At 34.4% G+C, this 23,352-nt stretch overlaps 1 protein-coding gene across 3 annotated transcripts in view; it reads left to right on the top strand.

Annotated features, from left to right (window-relative positions):
- The window catches only part of LOC145507225 (potassium channel subfamily T member 2), a 406,914-nt gene extending 385,401 nt beyond the window's left edge, over positions 1–21,513 (top strand). For 2 of the 3 annotated variants that reach the window (XM_081493298.1, XM_081493297.1), the window contains 2 exons: positions 14,496–14,580; positions 20,743–21,513. In XM_081493298.1, the coding sequence (XP_081349424.1) occupies positions 14,496–14,580; positions 20,743–20,854 (197 nt within the window). In that variant the 3' untranslated portion in view covers positions 20,855–21,513. The remainder of the gene's footprint in view (positions 1–14,495; positions 14,581–20,742) is intronic. The other variant, XM_081493299.1, reaches the window with a different exon arrangement.
- The last annotated feature ends 1,839 nt before the right edge of the window (positions 21,514–23,352 follow it).

Below are 23,352 nucleotides of genomic sequence, written 5' to 3'. Positions count from 1 at the left end.
AATAACCCCAGATGAAAGACTACAGAACTCTAGAAAATACTCACATTTCTGGAATGATGAGGGAGGAAGTATTTAAAAAAAAGAAAAAGAAAAACCAGAGGATTAAGTGTCTAGAACTGAATTACCCAAAATATGTAGCATAGTACAATATTATGCTATTGATTGGTTATGTGATTTATCATTACATCGATCTTTTATATCTTTTGAAGGCAAAGGATAGTCTTGTGTAGTCAGAGGCTAGTCACTTCCAGTCATGAGAAATTTTGTCTTCTACCTCAATGTGATATAAAATTGTATTTCCTATGTGCTTTATTATATAAAAAGTGTTGAAATTTTGGAGTAGAGAAGGAATCATTCATAGTGCAGAAAGTACAGTGATATGTCATTGCTGACCTTGGTTAAGTGTCAGTCAGACAGCATGTGTGAAAGGCAGATCCGAGTAGCTTGATTAATAAATTAAGACTTTAATATATTGGATTTCATATATTAGGGATCCCGAGGTAATAGAATTTTAATCTTCTGTCTATTGCTCCAAAATCTATTGCTTCCATTGCCAAAGTATCATGGTACAGGATGCAGGCTGAAATGTCAGTCATTTTGTCCACATTCCATCCAGAAAGAAAGAGGGTGAGTCCAGAGAAGAAAGGATTATATCCTCAGTTAAAAAACAGTATCAGTAGTTGCATACACCATCCCCATTATGTTCCACTGGCAAGCTATATGCTTTGTTTTCAATGGCCTAAATCTAATATCACAGAAGACAAGACAAATCGCTATTGAGAGACAATTATCAGTCTCTGCCAGTATGGTTATGTTTTTTACAAAATTTCATTCTTAAAGAGAGGTGGGAAATATGGAAGTAGCTGCATGAGGAAGTGGACAGGGAAAAGGGATTGTTTTATTTTTTAAGAGCAGAGAGGTATGAGCATGTTTACATAATAAGATTAAGCTACCAGTGGAGAAGTTGAAAGAAAACACAGGAAAAAGAACGCAGTTGGAGCCCTTGCTCAGTTACTTGGAAGTGAAGAAAAGACGAGTGTTTTAAAATGCACAAACTTGTAGGTGTTTGTCAGAAAGCTGAGTAATATTTTACATGATAGTAAGAAGTAAAATCCTTTGTTGAGAATGATGGCAAGAATGAAAGGGTGACTGTTTTAAAAATAAGCCAGAATGTTTGAAGTTTCAGGGGAAAGGTGCCCTTTCTGTGCAAGACTGAACTTCTTGTCTTATTCTTCATTTTTTAAATTTATAATATAGAAAATTTCAGACATGAATAAATGTAGAAAGATTAGTATAATGAAGCTTGTTGTTGTTTAGCTGCTAAGTCGTGTCCTACACTTTTGTAACCCCATGGACTGTAGCCCACCAGGCCCCTCTGTCTACGGTATTTTCCAGGTAAGAACACTGGAGTGGGTAGCCATTTCCTTCTCCAGGGCTCTTCTCAACCCAGCGATCAAACCCGTGTCTCCTGCATTGTGGGTGGATTCCTTACCCCTGAGCCACCAGGGAAGCCCTAAGGAACCTGCATATACTCATTTTTCAACTTCAATAATTATCAGGTCAATAATTATCAGATATTGTTCCATGTATGTGCCCAGTAATTTCCTTCACATCTCATATTAATTTCAGATAAATTTCAGATCCATATATTTCAATATATATGTCTATCGTCTAAGTGCTAAATTAAAAAAATATAGCCATGCACCATTTTCACACTTAAAAACAATTTTAATATCATCAAGTATTCACTTAGTGTTCAAATTTCCAGTGATCTCACAAATGTCATGATTTTTTACACTTTTTATCTAAATCAGGATCAATTAAGGTCCATTCATGGAGATGGGTGACAAGTTTGTTAAGTCATTTTTAAGTTTCCCCCATCTTGTATTTTTCTTACTCAGTTTATTTCTTGAAGAAACTTAGTCTGTGGTTTCCTAGACTCTGAATCTCCAGGCTAAATTGGTCCATTCTATCCCCTGCCTTTTCTTTTTTTAACTATTTTTTGTTACTATTATGAATTCCTAGATATAAATGTATCTTATGTTTTTACAGGTGTGTTATTAATTATTCATCATATTCTAAATTTGACCAGTGGAAGCCTCTTAAGATAGCTTCCTGAGTCCTTTTGTCATGACGTCAACTATATGTGATAGACTTGCCTTGCTCTCTGTAGGACTAAATGTTCCCCACCTAAAATTAAGTCATCTCTCCCAGGATCACTCAAAATGCTAATTAAATTTTAGAGACATTCATTTTGCTGCGTTTGTCACTTTTTCTGAGTTTGTTGGGGAGAGCTAAAAGATTAGGCAGAAGATAGATAGGTAGACATAAATAATTTCACCAGTTCATCAAGATACTTACAATTAAAATGCAGACTATTGGGTTTTTATTTAACTTTTTCTATCCTGTAGCTGTACTTTCTTCTGTGCCAAGATTAATGCTCGTCAACAACAACAGAAATGACAGAATTATAAAATTCATATTACTTTTTCACAATTTACATAAAACAGTCTCAGAATAATAATACAGTGCTACTCTTAACACTATAATTGCCAAAGCATGAATTTTTAATGTACTCCTTATAGACGAGCCCAACAAAAATGTTTAGTAAAATAATTCCAAGTCTTGGAAAAGTTCTCTTGCTGTAGTTATACCATCAGTTGGATATCAAGTTAGACTCATTGCTGTTTTCAAGGTTTAAGAATTTATTTTCCTAAAATTTGACTTTGTTTTTTTAGTGATGTAAACTTTGTGCACAATTCAAAGCCAAATATTTAATACAAGTTATATTCAAAAAAATTTAACATCACTTCTACACAGTCTCCTTCTTTCCTCATGAGTAACTTTTTTTAAATTTATGGTTTATTGTTCCATGTATAAATATAAACTTTAAAATGTAGTTAGCAGCATGATATGTTCCTTTCTCTTTTTCCCACATTGCTTCTTCCACTTAATTGTATATCCTGGAGATCACTGATTTAGTAGAATATAGAAATAGTTTTTATTTCTTTTTGCAGCTGTCTAGTGCTTCATTGTATAGAGGTATAATAGTCTGTTAAACTAGTCTCTTATGCCTTTTCTTATTATGAAGAGTCTTGCAATGAATAGGCATATGCATATGTCTTTTTGTATTTTTTCCCAGTGTACCTTTGGGATGGATATCTAAAAGTGAGATTATTGGATTAGAGATTGAAAGTGAAAGTGAAGTCGCTCAGTCTTGTCCAACTCTTTGCGACCTCGTGGACTGTAGCCTCTCAGGCCCCTCTGTCCATGGGATTTTCCATGCAAGAGTGCTGGAGTGGGTTGCCATTTCCTTCTCCAGGGGATCTTTCCAACCCAGGCATTGAACCCAGGTCTCCGGCATTGTAGGCAAATGCTTTACCATCTAAACCACTAGGGAAGTCCCTAGATTAGAGATTAAATGTATATAATTTTGCTATTAGAAAATTTTTCATCCTTAAATGTGTATTATTTTACATTTCTACTAGCAGAGTATGTAAGACTATTTTCCCAGAATCTTGCCAGCAGAAAGTCTTTAGACTTTTATGTGTTTTGCCATTCTAATAGATTATTTAAGTGGTATTTCAGTGTGCCTTCTTATTATAATGAGGTATAGCATCTTTTCATATGATTAAGAGTCATTTTCAGTGATTGTTTTCATTTCTAGCCAATTTTATAGATTTTTTTTTTTAAATAATTTAGAGGGGGCTTTCCATGTGGCTCAGTGGTTAAAGAATCGACCTGCCAATGCAGGAGACACAAGAGACGGAGGTTCCATCACTGGATCAGGGAGATCTGCTGGAATAAGAGATAGCAACCCACTCCAGTTTCTTGCCTGGGAAATCCCATGGACAGAGTAACCTAGTGGGCCACCATCCATGGAGTCGAGAAGTATATAGGACACAATTGAGCAACTGAGCACGCGCACACACACACACACACATATACATTGGGTAAATTAGAACTATGGCTATTAATTGCAGATATTTTTCCTCAGCCTAGTTTTTTCCTATACTTCTGTTATTTAATATTTTAATCTAAGTTTTAAATTGTTTCCATTATTATTGATCTATTTTGAGTAATAGGGACACTTTTTCTCTTCCAGTTTAGAATTCTTCTATGTTTTTCATTACTTATTTGGTTTCACCTTTTGCATTCAAATATATGATCTATTTGGAACTTATCCTGGTATATTTGGTAGGCAAGGGAACACATCTTTGCATTTTCTAAGATAATTTTCTACATTGAGTTATATGATGTGCTGTGCTGTGCTTTGTTGCTCAGTTGTGTCTGACTCTTTGTGACCCCATGGGCTGTAGCCCATCAGGCTCCTCTGTCCATGGGGAATTTCCAGGCAAGAATACTGAAGTGGGTTGCCATGCCCTCCTCCAGGGGATCTTCCTGACCCAGGGATCGAATCCAGGTCTCCCACATTGCTGGCGAATTCTTTACCATCTGTGCCACCAGACAGTTAGTTATGTGATAACTGACTACCAGTTATGTGATAACTAACCACTAGAAGCCCTTAGTTATGTGATATCATTTACTAAAATGCACACCCCATTCCATTGATTTTTATATCCTGCTTTTAGCAGATCTCAAATTCATACATGTTATTGTGTCTATTTCTAGACTTTCTATTGTGTTACAATGGTCTGTCCGCCTGTCTTGACAAAAAGCACCCACTGTTTTAATTGCAGCCTTTATAGTGTGTTTTAATATCTGGTAGGGCTAGGAACATTTCACTTTTCTTTGTCAGTATTTGCCTAGCTATATTTAGATATTTCTTCTTCTGAATTAATTTTATAATTAATTTGTTTGTTTCAGATGAAAAGAAAGGATTATTTCCTCCTACTTTTAGTCCTCCTTCTTCCTAGTTCTTTTAAATCCAAATTCTATCATCTAAACCTACTCTCCAAATATGTCATATTTCTCCCTTTCTTTTCTCTTAGTTCCTCTTCATGCCTCCTTCCCTTCATCCTAAAACAAACACACGTCCACATACGTGTGCACACACACTCCTCACTCCTCAATTTGTCTCTTGTGTTTTCTTTTATCTACTAATTACATTCTATGTCTTTGCATCATCACCTCATGTTTACTTTCAGTTCACTTCTTCTCTACCCCTTTGCTGAGACACTTTCAGACAGAAAGGATTCTTCCTTTACTTTGTCTATCTATAGCAGTATCCTTTCCCAGATCTTCTTTCTCTTTCTGAAAAATTATCAAACTTGCAGAACAATGCTGCTTTATAAATGATACATTAGAAATGTTATTTTTATACTGTTTAAAGAAAAAATTATATCTCAAATAATAGGAAATAATAAAGAAACACTGAAAAATGCTTAAAATCTAAAAAGTCACTAAATTGTTAATTTTTGACAAGTAACCTTGCTTCCTGAAGGCACAGATTACCTCTCACTTATTTTTTATTCATCATATACAACTCCAAAAGAAAGGTAATTCTTTAAAACCAGAGGATAAATTTTTAATATTTCCTGATATAGCCTGTTTCTGCAGGTTAGGTTGAAATAATGTAAATGCTTGTGCATGATGTTGTCTAAGATAAATATATACCTGTCCTCCAAAAGACAGTAGTTAGATTACAGATACATAATCTCTCACTTGTACTTTTAAAATCCAAAATTTCTGGAGACTGAATTTTTAAGTGTGTTTGACACCAAAACTTGTTTAAACACAGAAGTTGATCCAAACTGTTTGAAACTATTAGGATCTTTGATCAAATTTAATGTGACTATTCATATGTTTGCTGCAGAAATATGAACATTGCTGCTTCAGACCCAAATGGGTCTGAACTGAGAATATTATGTGAAATACATTATGTTTCCTAAATCTAAAAAATGTACTAGTGGAGCACATCTGGCCTCAAGGGTTTGGGAGACAAAATGAGAATGTGTATGTCTTGAGAAATTAACTAATGTGATGATCTACAAATTCTACTTGCCTTTTACTGATTTTTTTTTTTTTTGGAAAATATTTTCAATATAATTTTAAAAACTTACCTCAAAGTTCATGGCATTATATACTAACTGGCCATGTGTCTTTGGGTAAGTCACTGTCTCCATGAACATCATGTTTTTTAACCAACAAATAAGGTAATCAGGTTTTCCCAAAGAGATGTGGTATAAAATAATAGAATGCAAGGGACAAAATATTCTTCAATCTATAAGCTGTACTGTAGATACACATATACAATCATTATTTTGTGTTAATGACTGGCATCATTCTTCAACTATTTATTCGGCTCTCATACTCACTAAAATTATTCTTAATAACTATCGACATTTTCTTACCTGTTAGTATGACACACATTTTAAATATTTGATATTTAAATATTTAATATTTAAATATTATATATTTCATATATATAGTTACATATATATAATTATATATTTTATATGTTATATAAATGTATTTGCCATTATAAATTGGCAAGTAAGTGTTTCTGGTATGATCAGTGCTGCAGGTTTTGATTTTGACATGGATCCCTTTGTTTCTTACTGTTAGTAAACAAGGGAATGTCAATGGGGAAAAAAAAAATCCTTTTAAGTGACAGAGGTAACTACTAGATAGACGTAGCTTTCATTATATCTATCAGGAAGTCTTAGTTTCTTTGTTAAATAAGTTTATAATTTGCCTAAAATAATTGACAGATTAACCAAGAGCTGGTTTTATAGTTAACATGTTGACTTAATTCTTAGTCATTCTCTTTTTTATTGGATAGAAACAAGCAAAAGTAATAAGAAAGGATTGTTATTCCCACCCAAACCTAAGATATATATTTTGGTGGTGGTAGCAGTATTCTATTTCTGCTTTATTGACTATGCCAAAGCCTTTGACTGTGTGAATCACAATAAACTGTGGAAAATTCTGAAAGAGGTGGGAATACCAGACCATCTGACCTGTCTCTTGAGAAACCTGTATGCAGGTCAGGAAGCAACAGTTAGAACTGGACATGGAACAACAGACTGGTTCCAAATAGGAAAAGGAGTACGTCAAGGCTGTATACTGTCACTCTGCTTATTGAACTTCTATGCAGAGGACATCATGAGAAATGCTGGGCTGGAAGAAACACAAGCTGGAATCAAGATTGCCAGGAGAAATATCAATAACCTCAGATATGCGGATGACACCACCATTATGGCAGAAAGTGAAGAAGAACTAAAGAGCCTCTTGATGAAAGTGAAAGAGGAGAGTGAAAAAGTTGGCTTAAAGCTCAACGTTCAGAAAACTAAGATCATGGCATCTGGTCCCATCACTTCGTGGGAAATAGATGGGGAAACAGTGGAAATGGTGTCAGACTTTATTTTTGGGGGCTTCAAAATCACTGCTGATGGTGATTGCCACCATGAAATTAAAAGATGCTTACTCCTTGGAAGGAAGGTTATGGCCAACCTAGATAGCATATTTAAAAGCAGAGACATTACTTTGCCAACAAAAGTCCGTCTAGTCAAGGCTATGGTTTTTCCAGTGGTTATGTATGGATGTGAGAGTTGGACGGTGAAGAAAGCTGAGCGCCGCAGAATTGATGCTTTTGAACTGTGGCGTTGGAGAAGACTTTTGAGAGTCCCTTGGACTGCAAAGAGATCCAATCAATCCATCCTAAAAGAGATCAATCCTGGGTGTTCATTGGAAGGACTGATGTTGAAGCTGAAACTCCAGTACTTTGGCCACCTCATGCGAGGAGTTGACTCGTTGGAAAAGACCCTGATGCTTGGTGGGATTGGGGGCAGGAGGAGAAGGGGACAACAGAGGATGAGATGGTTGGATGGCATCGCCGACTCGATGGACATGGGTTTGGGTAGACTCCGGGAGTTGGTGATGGACAGGGAGGCCTGGCATGCTGCAGTTCATGGGGTCACAAAGAGTCGGACACGACTGAGCAACTGAACTGAACTGAGCAGTAATAGTAATAATAATATCATCAACTTATATTTTCAAACTCTTTTATAAATCATTGATCATTTTTCACGTAAGTTTTAATTAAAAATTCCTCCAAATTCTGCTTAATAGGTCAAGTACATTTTCTAATAAAAGGTTATAAATTTGTCCTGAAACATATTACCAAAGAGGGAAAGGCACCAAAGTTAAATATTTTTCTAAAATACTTTACAATACTTAGCACATAGGAGAAATAATACAAGTATCTGAAATCACTATAATGACTTCAATAATAATTTATTATTTCAAAAGAAACTGATACCGAATTTTTACTGTTTTTTAAACTATATCATTTACCATTTCCCAGTATGAGTAAAATAGTATTGATATGTACAATCAGTATACTGCCAGTATAGATTTCCAGAAAATAGATGATTTTATGTTATTCTGTTTTTCCAGAACTGACCCATTCTCACAAGGAGGCAGATACCGGAGGATAAATCCATGGGTTTTATGTTCATCTCATTCTGTATATGGAATGTTAATAGAAAAAAACAAACTCAGCAGTTTCCTTAATAGATAAAGTAATGAAGCTTTCAAAAGAGGTAATTACTGAGGTGATAATGATTTATGGTAAACGCAGTTATTTCTGCAATGAATTTTCCATATCTCCCCAAAGTAAAACTATAAAGTTTTCTTTCATTAATTTCTCAATGATGTCAAATTTTTACATAATTTAACTCTACCATTAACTTAATTGCACTTAATAATACATGTATTTTATCTTTACACCTGGAAATCAAATATTGTGTTTTTGCATATGTCTAAGAAAAATGTGGACATTTGAATAAAATAAAATATTTTTGTCATTGAGAAAAAATTTAATTAGTTGAATGAACATTTTACTTTCAACATTTTATGAGTTCAACATTTTATTATGAGTTTGTATAAATAGTCAATGAGAGCAAAAATGAGCTTTCTAAATGCATTGAAACAACAAGAAGTTTCCAATTATGATGGCTGTTTATAGCCTCAATTTAAATAACTAGGAAAAACATAAACCAAGTGTACAGTTATTGGAAAAAGTCAGCATATAACTTTGTTACCTGAGAAAAGGTTAACAAATGATTTAGGGCTTTTACAGGCTGGAAGTCATGTAAATGGACTTCAAAAAAGAAAATATGACCAGTACCAGTGGAAAAAAAAATCAATCAACAGAAACAGAAAATATGAATATTAAGGTAGTTATTACAATACAATATGATCTATATGTTCAAAATGGTAGAAGAAAACAGAATGATAAGGAGAAAAATTAAAGACATGAAGCTCATATAGGTTAGAATTTGTAATACTTTACTTCTCCATATTTTACTTGGAAAATACACATTTTTCCAAGTAAAATGTATATTGTGTGGGATTTACATAAAAATAGCTACTGCAGAATAAAAACATCAATGAACATAAAGCCATAGCAATAGATTATTCAAAATGAAGAATAGAGAAGAAAAGAAAAAGTAAAAGCCTTGAAAAAGTGGTGCTAGCTACTTGTGGGATAACATTGAATAATTTCATAATTGGAGTAACAGGAGGAAGAGAATGAATATTTGAAGAAATAATGATCAACATTTTTTGTCCAAATTTGGTGGGAACTCTATTCAAGATCTCAGAAGCTCAGTGAAGCTCAAGCAATATAAATATAACAAATAAAATAATGCCAAGACACAACATAAAAAAAAAATTGCTGGAAGTCAATGATAAAATACCTAAAAAAGAGCAGAAGTTAAAGGACATTTCATGAGGAAGAGATAAATATAAGGATAGTAGGGACCTTCATGTCAGAAACTTCTCAAACCAAATCACAACTGAGAAACTTGTTTAGAGTACTGAAAAAAATATTCTGCCTAATACACTATCTTCCCTGGTGGCTCATACAGTAAAAGCGTCTGCCTGCAATGTAGGATACCCAGCTTCGATCCCTGGGTCAGGAAGATCCCCTGGAGAAGGAAATGGCAACCCACTCCAGTACTCTTGCCTGGAAAATCCCATGGACGGAGAAGCGTGGTAGGCTACAATCATGGGGTCGCAAAGAGTCAGACGTGACTGAGCGACTTCACTTTCTTTCAATACACTATACATATTAAAAATACCTTTCTAAACTAAAAGGAAATAAGGACAGGTTTAAAAAACAAAAGCTGACAAAATTTGTCAACAACAGCTCTGCAGTATGAAAGAATTGTTACAAGAAATTATTAAGATAGAAGAAAAATAATGCCAGGTGGAACTAAAAAAAATAAGTAAGCATATGGTAAAATCAAAACAAAATAAGTAAGCATATGGTAAAAGATACATTTCTATTTTAAAAATTTTGTTCAAAAATAATTTACTATTTATGACAAACATTGTAAGGTTTATAACACATATATAGAAGCAAAAAAGTATGGCAATAATAAGTAATTAAGGAATAAATAGAATATTGTAAGTTTGTTAAGGGCTTCCCAGTTGGTGCTATTGGTAAAGAACCTGCGTGCTGATGCAGGAGACATAAGAGACATGGGTTCAGTCCCTGGTTGGGAGGAGCGCATGGCAACTCACTCTAGTACACTTGCATGGAGAATCACATGAACAGAGGAGCTTGAAGGCACAGTTCATAGGGTTGCAAAGAGTCAGACATGACTGAGGTGAACTTAGCACGCACGCAAGTTTGTTAAATTACATGCAAAGTGATGTGCTATTTAAGAGCAGACACTGAAAAATTAAAGCTGTATATTTTAACCCTAGAGCAAGGGAGAGCAAATGGTAGCATGCTAGTTTTTGGAAAAATTAAAAGCAATCATTCTTACTGATTTTCGCATTTTCTATGGCTGCTTCCACTTTCTAGTTGAAAAAGGTTAATAAGTACAGCAGAGCTCCTATAACCTGAAAAGTCTGAAATATTAACTATTTGGTTCTTTAAAAAACAATTGCCAACCAATGACCTAGAAAAGTTACAAAAAAAACCCAAAGAGATAACTAATAACCAATATTGCAAATAAAATGGAATGATTATAAGAACTGTGTAAAACCTCAATTAATCCAAAGAAGGCAGAGAAAAAAGAAAGAGGTGCAAAGAACATTTGGAACAAGTGAAATACAACTGCAAGATGGTAGATTTAAATCCTACTATATTGATACTTGATACCAGGGAAACCTGTCATGCTGCAGTCCAAAGGGTATCAAAGAATTGGACGGGACAGTAACAATATTAATATTAATATTAATAATTATATTACATATAAGTGGATTAAACATTTCAATTAAGAGGCAGAAGTCATCAGATGAGATTAAAAGAAGCGATACCCAGCTTTATGTTGTGTAAAAGAAACACTTAAAATGTAAAGAAAGAAATAGATTAAAAATAAAAGCATATAATTATATTTTATGTAATCATAATTCTAAAGAAAACTTGAATGACTGCATTAATATTAAAGTAGATCCATGCAACAGCTTGGATACTCAACAAAAAGTTTTCACAAAGGGGAAAAAAAGCCTTACAGAAGCACACTGTAAGATCCTGGCTGAGTGAATGTTTCTGGAAGAAATCAGTGATTCTAAGAACTGGGCATGAGAGGAAGGAATTAACTGCAAAAGGTCAGGAGGGAACTTTGTGTCATTATAGAAATATTCTATGTCATAATTATGGTAGAGGTTGCACTATGCTATGCATGTGTCAAAACTCATTGCATGTGCATTTAGAATTAGTGAATTTCAACAGAATATTAATGAATATCCTAAAATAACTAAAATAATATGCTTAAAATAATATAGAAAGTTTACAGCTAACTTGTTGTAGGTAAATCTGTAGACTTGGCCTGTCTTGTTCATTACTGTCTCCAGATTTAGGATTATTTGTGACTAATCAATCATACCTGAAAGTGAAAGTCACTCAGTAATGTCTCTTTGAGACCCCATGCACTTTTGCCTGCCAGGCTCCTCTGTCCATGGAATTCTGCAGGCAAGAATACTGGAGTGGGTAGTCATTCCCTTCTCTGGGGGATTTTCCCAACCCAGGGACTGAACCCAAGTTTCCTGCATTGCAGGCAGATTCTTTACCATCCCAGCCACCAGGGAAGCACAATCACGCCTAGTTAACATTATTAAATGACCAAACTGGAGAACAAAATAACAAAAATCATGTGATAAATTATGATCATCAACTAATGATAAAAATGTCTCCTGTAAGTCATTCGGGGGTGCTAGAGGATAGTAGCAAAATTGAAAACCATACTTATTTTTAAATCAGATAATATGTTCAGTACATTTTTCTTCAATTTCAGATATTACTTCAGGTGAACTACCTTTAAGCTTAAAGTAGTATGCATGCTCAGTTGCTAAGTCGTGTCTGACTCTTTGAGACCCCATGGACTGGACTGTAGCCCGCCAGGCTCCTCTGTCTATGGGATTTCCCAGGCAAGAATACTGGAGTGGATTGCCATTTCCTCCTCTAGGGGATCTTCCCAACTGTCTTCTGCTTGGACAGACGGGTTCCTTACCGCTGAACCACTTGGGAAGCTCTTAAAGTTGTATATTCAACTATTAAAATGAAAATAAATAAATAAGGTCTTTCCAAAACTTTTTGGAACTTGTGCAGAAATGTATTTATTTTACTTTTTCACGTTATCAACCAGAGGGTAGTTGAGAGCCAAATGAGGTGGAGATTTTCTAATGACCTGTTACGTTTCAGGGCATCATGCTTCAGTCTCCAGGATGCACTATTAACTGCTGTTATTTTGTTCAGCCTATGTGGAAATTCATACAAAGGAGAAATTTTTCAAAAAGAATGCATATGTCAAAATTGCTTTCTGTATAAAAAAAGGATTATGATAATCTCCTGCCAGTACAATATGCTTTGAGGTGAAATCACACCTTATTCAGAGTAAGCTTGTTATATACTCATTGGAATTCCAAGTTCCAGCTTTTTGAATTAGCCGTAACCACATACCCCCTAGTATGATTGGCAGATTTAGCAAAAAGAAATATAGGATAACTAGTTAAATTTGAATTTCAGATAAACAACAAATGATTTTTAATATAAGCATGTTACATTCAATATTTTGATATATAAATATGCTTAAACTTGTTAATTTTAGTCTGAATTTCAGATTTCACAGGGCATTCTCTATTTTGCTTGGCAACCTTATCCCCATGGAAGGATACAATTCCTTGTGTCTGCCCTGGGGTTATGCAACTGAATATATGCCTTTATTTGAATATTAATTTGATAATTTTATGATTATAATAATTTTACTGGCAAACTTACTGGAGGCTTCAGTTATACTGCTTGCTTCAGTTATACTGCTCCTTGTAAGATAAGGAGTTTTATTTATAGGCTTAAAAATGTCACATCTGCATATCAACTTGAAAGATCATGACTGAAAATACTATCTTTCACAGCCCAGTGACAGGTTTCTAGTTAGAAGCATATTGCAGTAGATACTATTTTATGAACATAATACATATTTTCCAGTGTAGAAAATTATTAGAATCATCTATATTGGCCTAAAAATGATCTTTAATTTTATGCAGTTGTTTTCATGTTGATGTATCTCTGTTGGTATGAAATATAGTTTTAGATTTTTGGATCAAACTGGAAAATTTAGTACCACTTTCAGGAGCCAAGCTTATCTTAACTGAAGTAGCTAGAGAGGACTATGGCTCTAGAGCAGGTTTTGAAACAGTGCTCTTCCAGCTTAAAAACTTTACCCTTGGGAGGATTAATATTTATTGAGTATGTGTCTGCGAGCCTCTGTATTTATACCTTCTCGTAGCCTTGGAAACTAACAAACCTCAGTCCCAAAGCTATTTTCTTTTCCTTTCCAATGCCAAGTCAACTGTCCAAACTTGAAGTCTGATGATGTCTTCAGAGTGAATTGACAAAACTTAAAGGGCACAGCTGTTTAATTTTTGGAATATGTATTGTTTTAGAGAAAAAGCAAATGATACAGTGGTACACTTCCCTTGAAACTACAGTTAAATCTCATCTGATCCACTGGACTCTGCATTCTTCCAGAATACTACCATGTTTATATCAGATATATTATGTAAGGAAGTCAAATGTACTTAGGGTTTTCATGCTATATAGGTACATATCTGTTGTGTTTTTTAAAACACAATGTCATTAGATAATTTTTTTCACAGTATTTTGCATATGAATATTCCTGTCTGGGATGGCCATCTATAGCCGAAATTTTTTATAATTATTAAAGCATAGCAAATCAAGTAAACATCCTGTCTAGCCGTTTCTGTAATAGAAATACTTTTTTAGACTTACGAAAAGTATTAGCGTAATAGCTTACAGGTAGCTTATAACTGTGGTTGTTGTGAACAGAATTAGATACTTCATTTTTTAACATCTATTGTAACAAAAAATGAGTACCTGTCAGATATTTCCAGTGGCAGTAATTTGAAAATAGTCAGTTATATGAACAGTCATTCTGTGGGCAAAACTATAGCAAGTTATTATTGACAGCTATGTGGTTGAAGGTAAGATGCTCTGCAATAATTCCCATAATTTTCTGTAAGTGGTATAACTAACTTGGCATTTATTTATCTTCTAGATGAAATGAATGATCATCAAAATACCCTCTCCTACATCCTGATAAACCCATCTCCAGACACCAGACTGGAGCTAAATGATGTTGTGTAAGTTGATGTATCTCACATAAGGCCTGTATTTTCAGAAAACCACAAATTTATTTATTTTTATGTTTTTATTTCCCCATAATAGCCCCATATTTTTCTTGTGATATAAATACTTAGAAAATTTAAGTCTAATTTTGGTGTTCAATAAACAAATGCATTTTGTGCACTGCATTGTGTATTGCTGTGTGTCATACTATACAAAAGCATCACAGGATGGTAGAGGTATAGAAGACAGCTTGAATTTTGTTTTCAATATATTGAACAGATATACGTTTGGACAAATGATAGAAAATCTGTGGGATAAAAAGAAGAAAGAAGTTCAAAGGAAAACCCCAAATATGCCACACTAGCTAATTCTAAATCCCTTAGACTTTCTCAAAGCCAAGGTAAAATTGGTCAAAATCTGTATTAGGAAAGGATCTATGGTCATAATTTGTATTATGCATGTTCATAAAAGTGTTAAAGTGCTGCTCTAAAAGTGTGGTCTATATAGCATGACTTTGTCACATGACTTAAGCTTGGATTAAATGAGATAGTGTTTTTCTAAACTCAGGAAAGAAGGCATTATTGTCAGTTACTCTGATTACAAAGATGGAGGACTTGAACTAGACTCTTAGGGTAGATAGGATTTGTGCAGGCAGAGAGGAGAGAATATTCCAGAACAGGGAGATGGCTTGAGAAAATGCAGTACCTGGGCATTGCATAATGTGTGCCAGCAAGCAATACTACAGAGCCTAGTGTGACCAGAGTAAAAGCTTTGTATTGTTAGCATTTGCATTGTTAATAACTAGTTAAACATGATATTCAGTTCAGTTCAATCACTCAGTTGTGTCCAACTCTTTGCGACCCCATGGACTGCAGCACTCCAGGCCTCCCTGCCCATCACCAACTCCTGGAGCCTTCTCAAACTCATGTCCGTTGAGTCAGTGATGCCATCCAACCATCTCATCCACTGTCATCCCCTTCTCTTCCCACCTTCAATCTTTCCCAGCATCAGGGTCTTTTCAGATGAGTTAGTTCTTGGCAATATTGGAAACATATTAAACCTGACTTTGGAAGGACCTTAGATTAGAAAATGAAGACTTTATACTCAATCTTCTAGGTGATAAGAGCGCTTGGATATATGAGCAAGAAAGTAGCAAAGATTTAGAAAGGCATTTTGACAGCTGTTGATGTAAGCCTAGAAGAGAAATTCCTTATGAGAATCTGCCCCTGAGATCCAGGGCTCTAAGGTTTTCCTAGACCAAGGCCTGCTTACACAAGGTAGTTAACTCCAGATTGTATTAGTGACAGAAAACCAATGCCAAACATTCAAAAGAATTCGTGGGGGTTAGGTCCACAGGATGTATGTGTGTCTATAACCTGGAAAATAAGCAATGAGGCCAGGGACTAGGAGATGTGAGGGCATTCTGTGATGCAGAGCATAAAGTGGATCCATGCCAAGTGGTTTAGAACTAAAGTGAGTGAAGTCGCTCAGTCGTGTCCGACTCTTTACGACCCAATGGACTGTAGCTTACCAGGCTCTTCTGTCCATGGGATTTTCCAGGCAAGAGTACTGGAGTGGGTTGCCATTTCCTTCTCCAGGAGATCTTCCCCACCCAGGGATCGAACCCGGGTCTCCCGCATTGTAGACAGATGCTTTACCATCTGAGCCACCAGGGAAGTCTTAGAACTAAAGTTGGTATTAATAATATGACAGCAATTAGAAGCCTACTTGTAGATGTTACCAGTTTTCTGGGAGATTTCAGCTGGGATTGAAAGGGTTCATTTTTTTTTTTTTTTGAAAGAGCTGTCTAGGAAGTGATGGAATTGATTGGCAGAATGGAGATAAGATTCTGTCATAACATCTAGATGAGGGTTGTAAAGGCAAAAGCCTATGGAATAAATTTATGGAGGCAAAATGTAAGACTTGTTCATTGTTCTGGGAATTGGAAACTAACGGCTCTCACATGGTTTTAAAAGTTAAAATCTATGTGGTTGAAAAAAAAAAATTACTCTTTAACTGAAACAAGTCAGGATGGTGAGACACTTTTCCAAGCAGAAAGGAGCAGTCTCTGGGTGAGGAGAAAAGAGAGATGAGGAGCTGGCGTTTCGGTACATTGTTCAATGTGCTAATGGAAATGTCTAGAAAGCTTGTGGGGATACAGTACTGAGCTTTGGAAAGAAGCTAGTTCTATGTAGAAATTAGTTATTTTTTCATCTTCTAAATGAATGAAACTTAAAAGAATTATTTTTTAAAAGAAAAAATACTTAAAGAAGAAAAAGTAGAAGAATGAATGTTGGCCTATTGAGTGGTATAGTACTCAGTATTAGGTCCAAAAGATGAATGTGCTTCAAAAACTTCTCAGAAAAATAACATCTTTCAATTATATACACATTTTTAAATTGATCGTACCTTATTTTTATTTCATAACAAGTCATACGTTTTTTGAGACTAATATGATTGTTTTCCATGATTATTTTTCATGAAATGGTAAGATCATGTTAACCTTTTGAGTATATGTACCTAGCCTTCTAGCAAATAGATTTTGTAACTCAAAATAATTCCTGAAACTTTTAAAAACTCAAATACAAAAATAAAATATGGATGTTACAATATATACAGGAAAAATAGGCATGGGATTTTCTGCCTATTAGTTTTAAGCTAAAACATCAAATTAACTACTATTTAAAAAAAACAAAAAACAAAAAAAGACTCCTTTGACATGCTCTGTATTTTTGGCATTGAGATAATTAAATTTTAGTATAACGAGCAAAAAAAAAAGCTATCATGACAAGATGTACAAAAAGCACATTCAAGAAATTTATTTTTTATTAGACTCATAAGTTTAGTAGTCATTATAATATGGAAGGGGACTTTTGCAGCTAAATCAATGAATTTAGGGGATAATGGATTACACCCAAACTTTTTATGGTTTTCTAAAGCACAGCATTCAAAAGTTCATTTTAATTGAAGGCACAACATTAATTTGATTCAAAGAACCATAAATTACTTGATGATATGGTGATAAAAAGTTTGATGGGCACTATTAGTTTTCTTCATTGATCTATCATGCTATTGATATTCACAGTAATTGTAAAGCAGGCGCATGGATAACAAAATCCAGTCAATAGATCCAAGTACGTGAATTTCAACTTTCATTTGATGGAAGAAAATGAAAGACTACAGTGCTTTAAATTGCTCTTCTCATTTTCATTAAAGGACATCTGTTCAGTTCAGTTGTTCAGTCCTGCCCAACTCTTTGCGACCCCGTGGACTGCAACATGCTAGGCTTTCCTGTCCATCACCAACTCCTGGAGCTTGCTCAAGCTCATGTCCATCGAGTTGGTGATGCCATCCAACCATCTCATCCTCTGTAAGCCCCTTCTCCTCCTGCCTTCAATCTTTCCCACTATCAGGGTCTTTTCCAATGCATCAGTTCTTTGCAACAGGTGGCCAAAGTGTTGAAGCTTCAGCTTCAGCATCAGTCCTTCCAATGAATATTCAGGACTGATTTTCTCTAGGATTGACTGGTTTGATCCCCTTCAAGTCCAAGAGACTTTCAAGAGTCTTGTCCAGAATCACAGTTCGAAAGCATCAGTTCTTCAATGCTCAGCCTTCTTTATGCTCCAATTCTCACATCCATACATGACTACTGGAAAAACCATAGCTTTGACTATACAGATCTTTGTTGGCAAAGTAATGTCTTTGCTTTTTAATATACTAAGTTCATCATAGCTTTTCTTCCAAGGAGGAAGCATCTTTTAATTTCATGGCTGCAGTCACCATCTGCAGTGATTTGAGAGCCCAAGAAAATAAAGTCTCTCACTGTTCCCATTTTTTCCCCATCTATTTGCCATGAAATGATGGGACTGGATGCCATGATCTTAGTTTTTTGAATGCTGAATTTGAAGCCAGCTTTTTCACTCTCCTCTTTCACCTTCATCAAGAGGTTTTTTTTTTTTTTTTAATTGCTCTTTGCTTTCTGCCATAAGGGTGGTGTCATCTGCATATCTGAGGTTGTTGACATTTCTCTTGGCAATCTTGATTCCAGCTTGTGCTTCATCCAGTCTGGCATTTCACATGATGTATTCTGCATAGAAGTTAAATGAGCAGGGTGACAATATGCAGCTTTGATGTACTCCTTTTCCAATTTGGAACTGGTCTGTTGTTCCATGCCCGTTTCTAACTGTTGCTTCTTGACCTGTATACAGATTTCTCAGAAGACAGGTCAGGTGGTCTTGTATTCCCATCTCTTGAAGAATTTTCACAGTTTGTTGTGATCCATACAGTCAAAGGCTTTGGCGTTTTTCAATAAAGCAGAGAACATCTATGATCCAATATCCATAAATGAGTCCTTTAATTCAGACATATTTATGAATATCTTCCTTTTGGTCTTTAAGAGAAGTGCAACTCTTCATTATAGTTCCCACTTTTAAGTTAGTTTCTCCATTTTTGTGTGTGACTCCTAACATTATTACAAAGTGATGAAACACTCATTGCATTTGCATCTGAACAAGACATTTTAGGAGCTGTGTTACATGTATTCACTTTCCACCTCTCACTTCCAAGTGCTCACGGCTTCCCCCTGCCTCTAGAACAGAAATGGAAACTTATCCTGAAGCCAAAAGTCCTTCATTAGCATCTTTCTAGGTTCTTTCGTCAATTCATCTCCGGTCCTTTCCTGGTCTCACCAGTCCTCTGAAGTCAAACTAATTTTCTGAACATGTCAAGGTCATCCCTGGGATGGAACTTTTTTCTCAGTCCCATTTCCACTCCACTTCTACCTGTGGTGACATCAACCTGCTGCTGCTACTGCTGCTAAGTCGTGTCAGTCGTGTTTGACTCTGTGCAACCCCATAGATGGCAGCCCACCAGGCTCGTCTGTCCCTGGGATTCTCCAGACAAGAAAACTGGAGTGGTTTGCCATTTCCTTCTCCAGTGCGTGAAAGTGAAAGTGAAGTTGCTCAGTCGTGTCTGACTCTGTGACCCCGTGGACTGTAGCCTACCAGGCTCCTCCATCCATGGGATTTCCCAGGCAAGAGTGTTGGAGTGGGTTGCCATTGTCTTCTCAATCTAACCTCCTCAACAAAACATTCCCTCATTGTCTGCTTTTCTTTTTGTCTTTCTGTGGTGTTCAGAATTTCTTTTTCATCCTTTTATCTGCTTCATAAATTAAATCCTCTGCAGGTGTCAGAGAGTGTGGCTTTTCATATCCCCAGATCCTAGCTTGTAGTCTAGAGAAGCTCAAGAAACAGACACTCATATCATTAGGCAGTCTGAAGTAAACCATGCTTCTTGAAACAAATTCTAACATTGAAATGTGTGAGTTTGGCAGATGAAAGTTTACCTATTTATTAATAGAGTGAATTAATGATAATTTTTTGTCCAATTGCTTAATATAGCATAACCTGAATTTTAGGTTAATTAATCTAAAATGTTATCTATGCATAATGTTTTTCATAGCATTTATGAAATCATTATTTTTTTAGAATCATAGAATATTTAAATTAAAAAACTATAGAAATAATTTGATCAAATTATTAATAGTTATGAATGATAAAACTAAGACCAATGATATAATCATGGCTAAAATTTAGGTCTCCTTGATAGAAAAATAGCCAAAGTAAAAAATAATAAATCAATATATTTAAAATGGATAACCAACAAGGACCTATTGTATAGCACATGGAACTCTTTTTCAATGTTATATGACAGCCTGGGTGGCAGCTGGGTTTGGGGGAGAATAGATATATGTATATGTATGACTGAGTCCCTTTGTTTTTCACTTGAAACTATCACAACATTGTTAATTGACTATACCACAATACAAAATAAAAAGTTCAAAAGAAAAAAAAGAATAATAGATCAACAAAATACTAGAATAAAACATAAATGTTTGATAAAGTGAACGTGGTGATGGATGGTAACTGAATGATAATGATTCATCATTCATCCATATTCATCTTCACAATGTCATTAGGTGTAGAAATAATACAAGCCCTGCAAAATTTTACAAACTAAATAAACAGCAAGTTCTTCCACCAACATTATATAGAGACAAGTTTTGATAACCATAAACACTAAACAAATAAACTTGAAGTAACAATCTAAAGTGTCAGGGTGGATGAGCTTTGCCTTTAGTTGCTACTGCAGTCATTTACTTTGTTTTCTTTTATTAGATACTTAATCCGACCGGATCCACTGGCTTACCTACCCAACAGTGAACCCAGTCGAAAAAACAGCATCTGCAACACCATGGTTCAGGACTCTCGAGAGGAAACTCAGCTTTGATAAAACAAAAATAATAAACTGTTTTTTTTCCTCCAAGGATGTTGCTTGAAACAACTTTAGATCTTAGGAAAGAAAAAGCATTGCTGTCATGAAATAAACTAGATTGGAATATATCCAGTTCTCTCATATTTTAAAAAATCTATTCTCCTGGAAGTATGGAGTATTTTGAAACTTGAAGTACTGCTTATTGGTACTCCTCCTATTAATATTTGAAAGACATCAATGGAATGGTTTTGGAAACCTAAATCCGAACACAAAAATTTAAACCTGATGTTTCCTTGTTAGACAATGATGCAAGCTGTAGAAGCAATTTTTTTTTTTGTATTAAGGCTTTATGAAAGTAAACTAGAAATCTAACTATATTTGATGCATCCCAATGGACATAGAAGATTGTTGCTCCTCTTAAAATTAAATGTGTCCTATTACATTGCTGTTCTATAAAAACAGCTCATCGTACTGTGTTTAGTCTTCTATACACAGATAAACAAATTTATATGGCTGACTTCTGTGTAAGAATCATAGTTTGCTTTAGAATATGAATCCTCCAGTCATTTTAACCTTTTTGTTGCCTTTTCATATGATATGATATCCGTTTTAGAATTTGCCATGTTGATAGCATGTTTTATTACTCTGAAGAAATCAAAATAAACAAAAATAAATATTAGCTACATGAAATTTTCCCAACTTTATGTTTGACAGACATTGTATGCCAAGCAAAGTATGAAAGCAAATATTTATTGTTCTCCTAACATATTGTTCTCCTAAGGGAATACCTAACATATGGAAAATACTTGAAACACATTTGTTGACTTAAATTTAATCCAAGAATTGAAACTGAAATATTAAGTAATGATTTTCATTAAAATCGTGAGCTTTAACATTTTTTATATATCTATATAGTATATTTCATTAGAAAGATACTTTAAAAGAAGCAAAATTATGCTTTTTATAGAATACAAAGAATTTCAAAACATTAGAAGTCCTCCTTTATGCCTTAGCATTAAAGTAATCATATTCCAAAAATGCTATATCAAAATTTTTATCTAATTTAACTGTACTTTAACATTGTGCAGAAAACATACAAAATAAAAATAGGTAGCTTGCGGGAATTCCCTGGTGGTCTAGTGATTAGGCCTCTGTGCTTTCACCGCCAGGGGCCTGGGTTCTATTTCTGGTCAGAGAACTAAGATCCTACAAGCTGTGTGGTGTGGCCAAAAAGAAAAGGTAGTTTTTGCCATTTAAATTAAATGCAGACCATACAGAAATTGACAGTTATAAAAGAAAAGTTGACCCTTGGTGACTCCAGTGCTCTTACCTGTATTGCATTAGTCCTCTTCAGAAACAGGCTGAAAAACACAGAGCTTAGTTTGCAAGGTAGTTGCAACATGTTGTCATTCCAATGAAAGAGATACCGACAAATTTTAAAAGATATTTTTGTTCCAAATTTTTTTTTTCTGAATTTTACTTTGAATTTTAATTCAACAGAAAGTAGAACATTTAAAACTAGAAAGAGATGTGGTATCATTTCTTTACACAAAGAAGCAGATAAATTGAAAAGAAAATAGGATTAAAGATAATAAATAAAATCTAATATTCCCCCATAATACTGTGAATATAAAATTTAAAGTATAAAACATGAAATTATAGAATATAGCTATTGTATAACTTGGGTTTGAGTATGTGAAATGCCTTTTTGTTGTTGTTTTTGTTTAGTGTTTTACATAACACCAAGAATTTCCCCTAAAATAGGGAGACCCTATATTTAATTCTCTTTAACCAAACAAGGAAATAGAAACACAGCTTAAAACAAAGATGGTATGCTTATACATGTGTATATGTTATAAACACAGGTGAAATACATTTGACAAAAATACTCACATAGAAATTATTCAAACTGAAGGCAGAATTCAATTAATATATGTAATGGAGACCAACAATAAATTTAATGAACTTGTTTCTTATTTTCACATTGAAATTTAAGTATGATGTTTCTTTGAGTTGCCATGTCTTTACCCATTACAGCTGTGTTTAGGAATAAATGTAAGGTTTTATGAAATCTTCTATTTCCTCCAATATCTCAAATTGAGTATTTTTGCATTATGACAGTTGCCAAGACTAGGATTTTATGCTAGGTAGGACCTGAATATATTTCCTATGAAAATAAAAAATTTGTTTCATAAATTTTAAAATAATTATTTTTGACAATGAACATTAGTCCAAATTTAATATTTAACACAATTCAGATCAGCTTGCTATAATGATGATAGTTTATTAGTCTTTCTGTTATTTAACAAATAAAAACACACTTATAAAAGCCTTTTAACAAATGGTTGCCTTTTTAAATTACTTACACTTGCACATGAAAATAAAACATGAAGTCAATATTAGTTCTTGTAACACTATGGAATTTGGTTCTGTTTATTGTTGTGTACCATTTTGCTACCAGTTACATTGCTTTAAAATAAATAATAAAATTATTTATGATGATGAAAACATTT

Source organism: Giraffa tippelskirchi, chromosome 5 (genome assembly GCF_054371585.1).
Source record: "Giraffa tippelskirchi isolate mGirTip1 chromosome 5, T2T-mGirTip1v1.2.pri, whole genome shotgun sequence".
Classification (NCBI taxonomy): domain Eukaryota; kingdom Metazoa; phylum Chordata; class Mammalia; order Artiodactyla; family Giraffidae; genus Giraffa; species Giraffa tippelskirchi.
The sequence above is the reverse complement of the archived record's forward strand: the minus strand, read 5'-3'. Positions and strand labels throughout refer to the sequence as shown.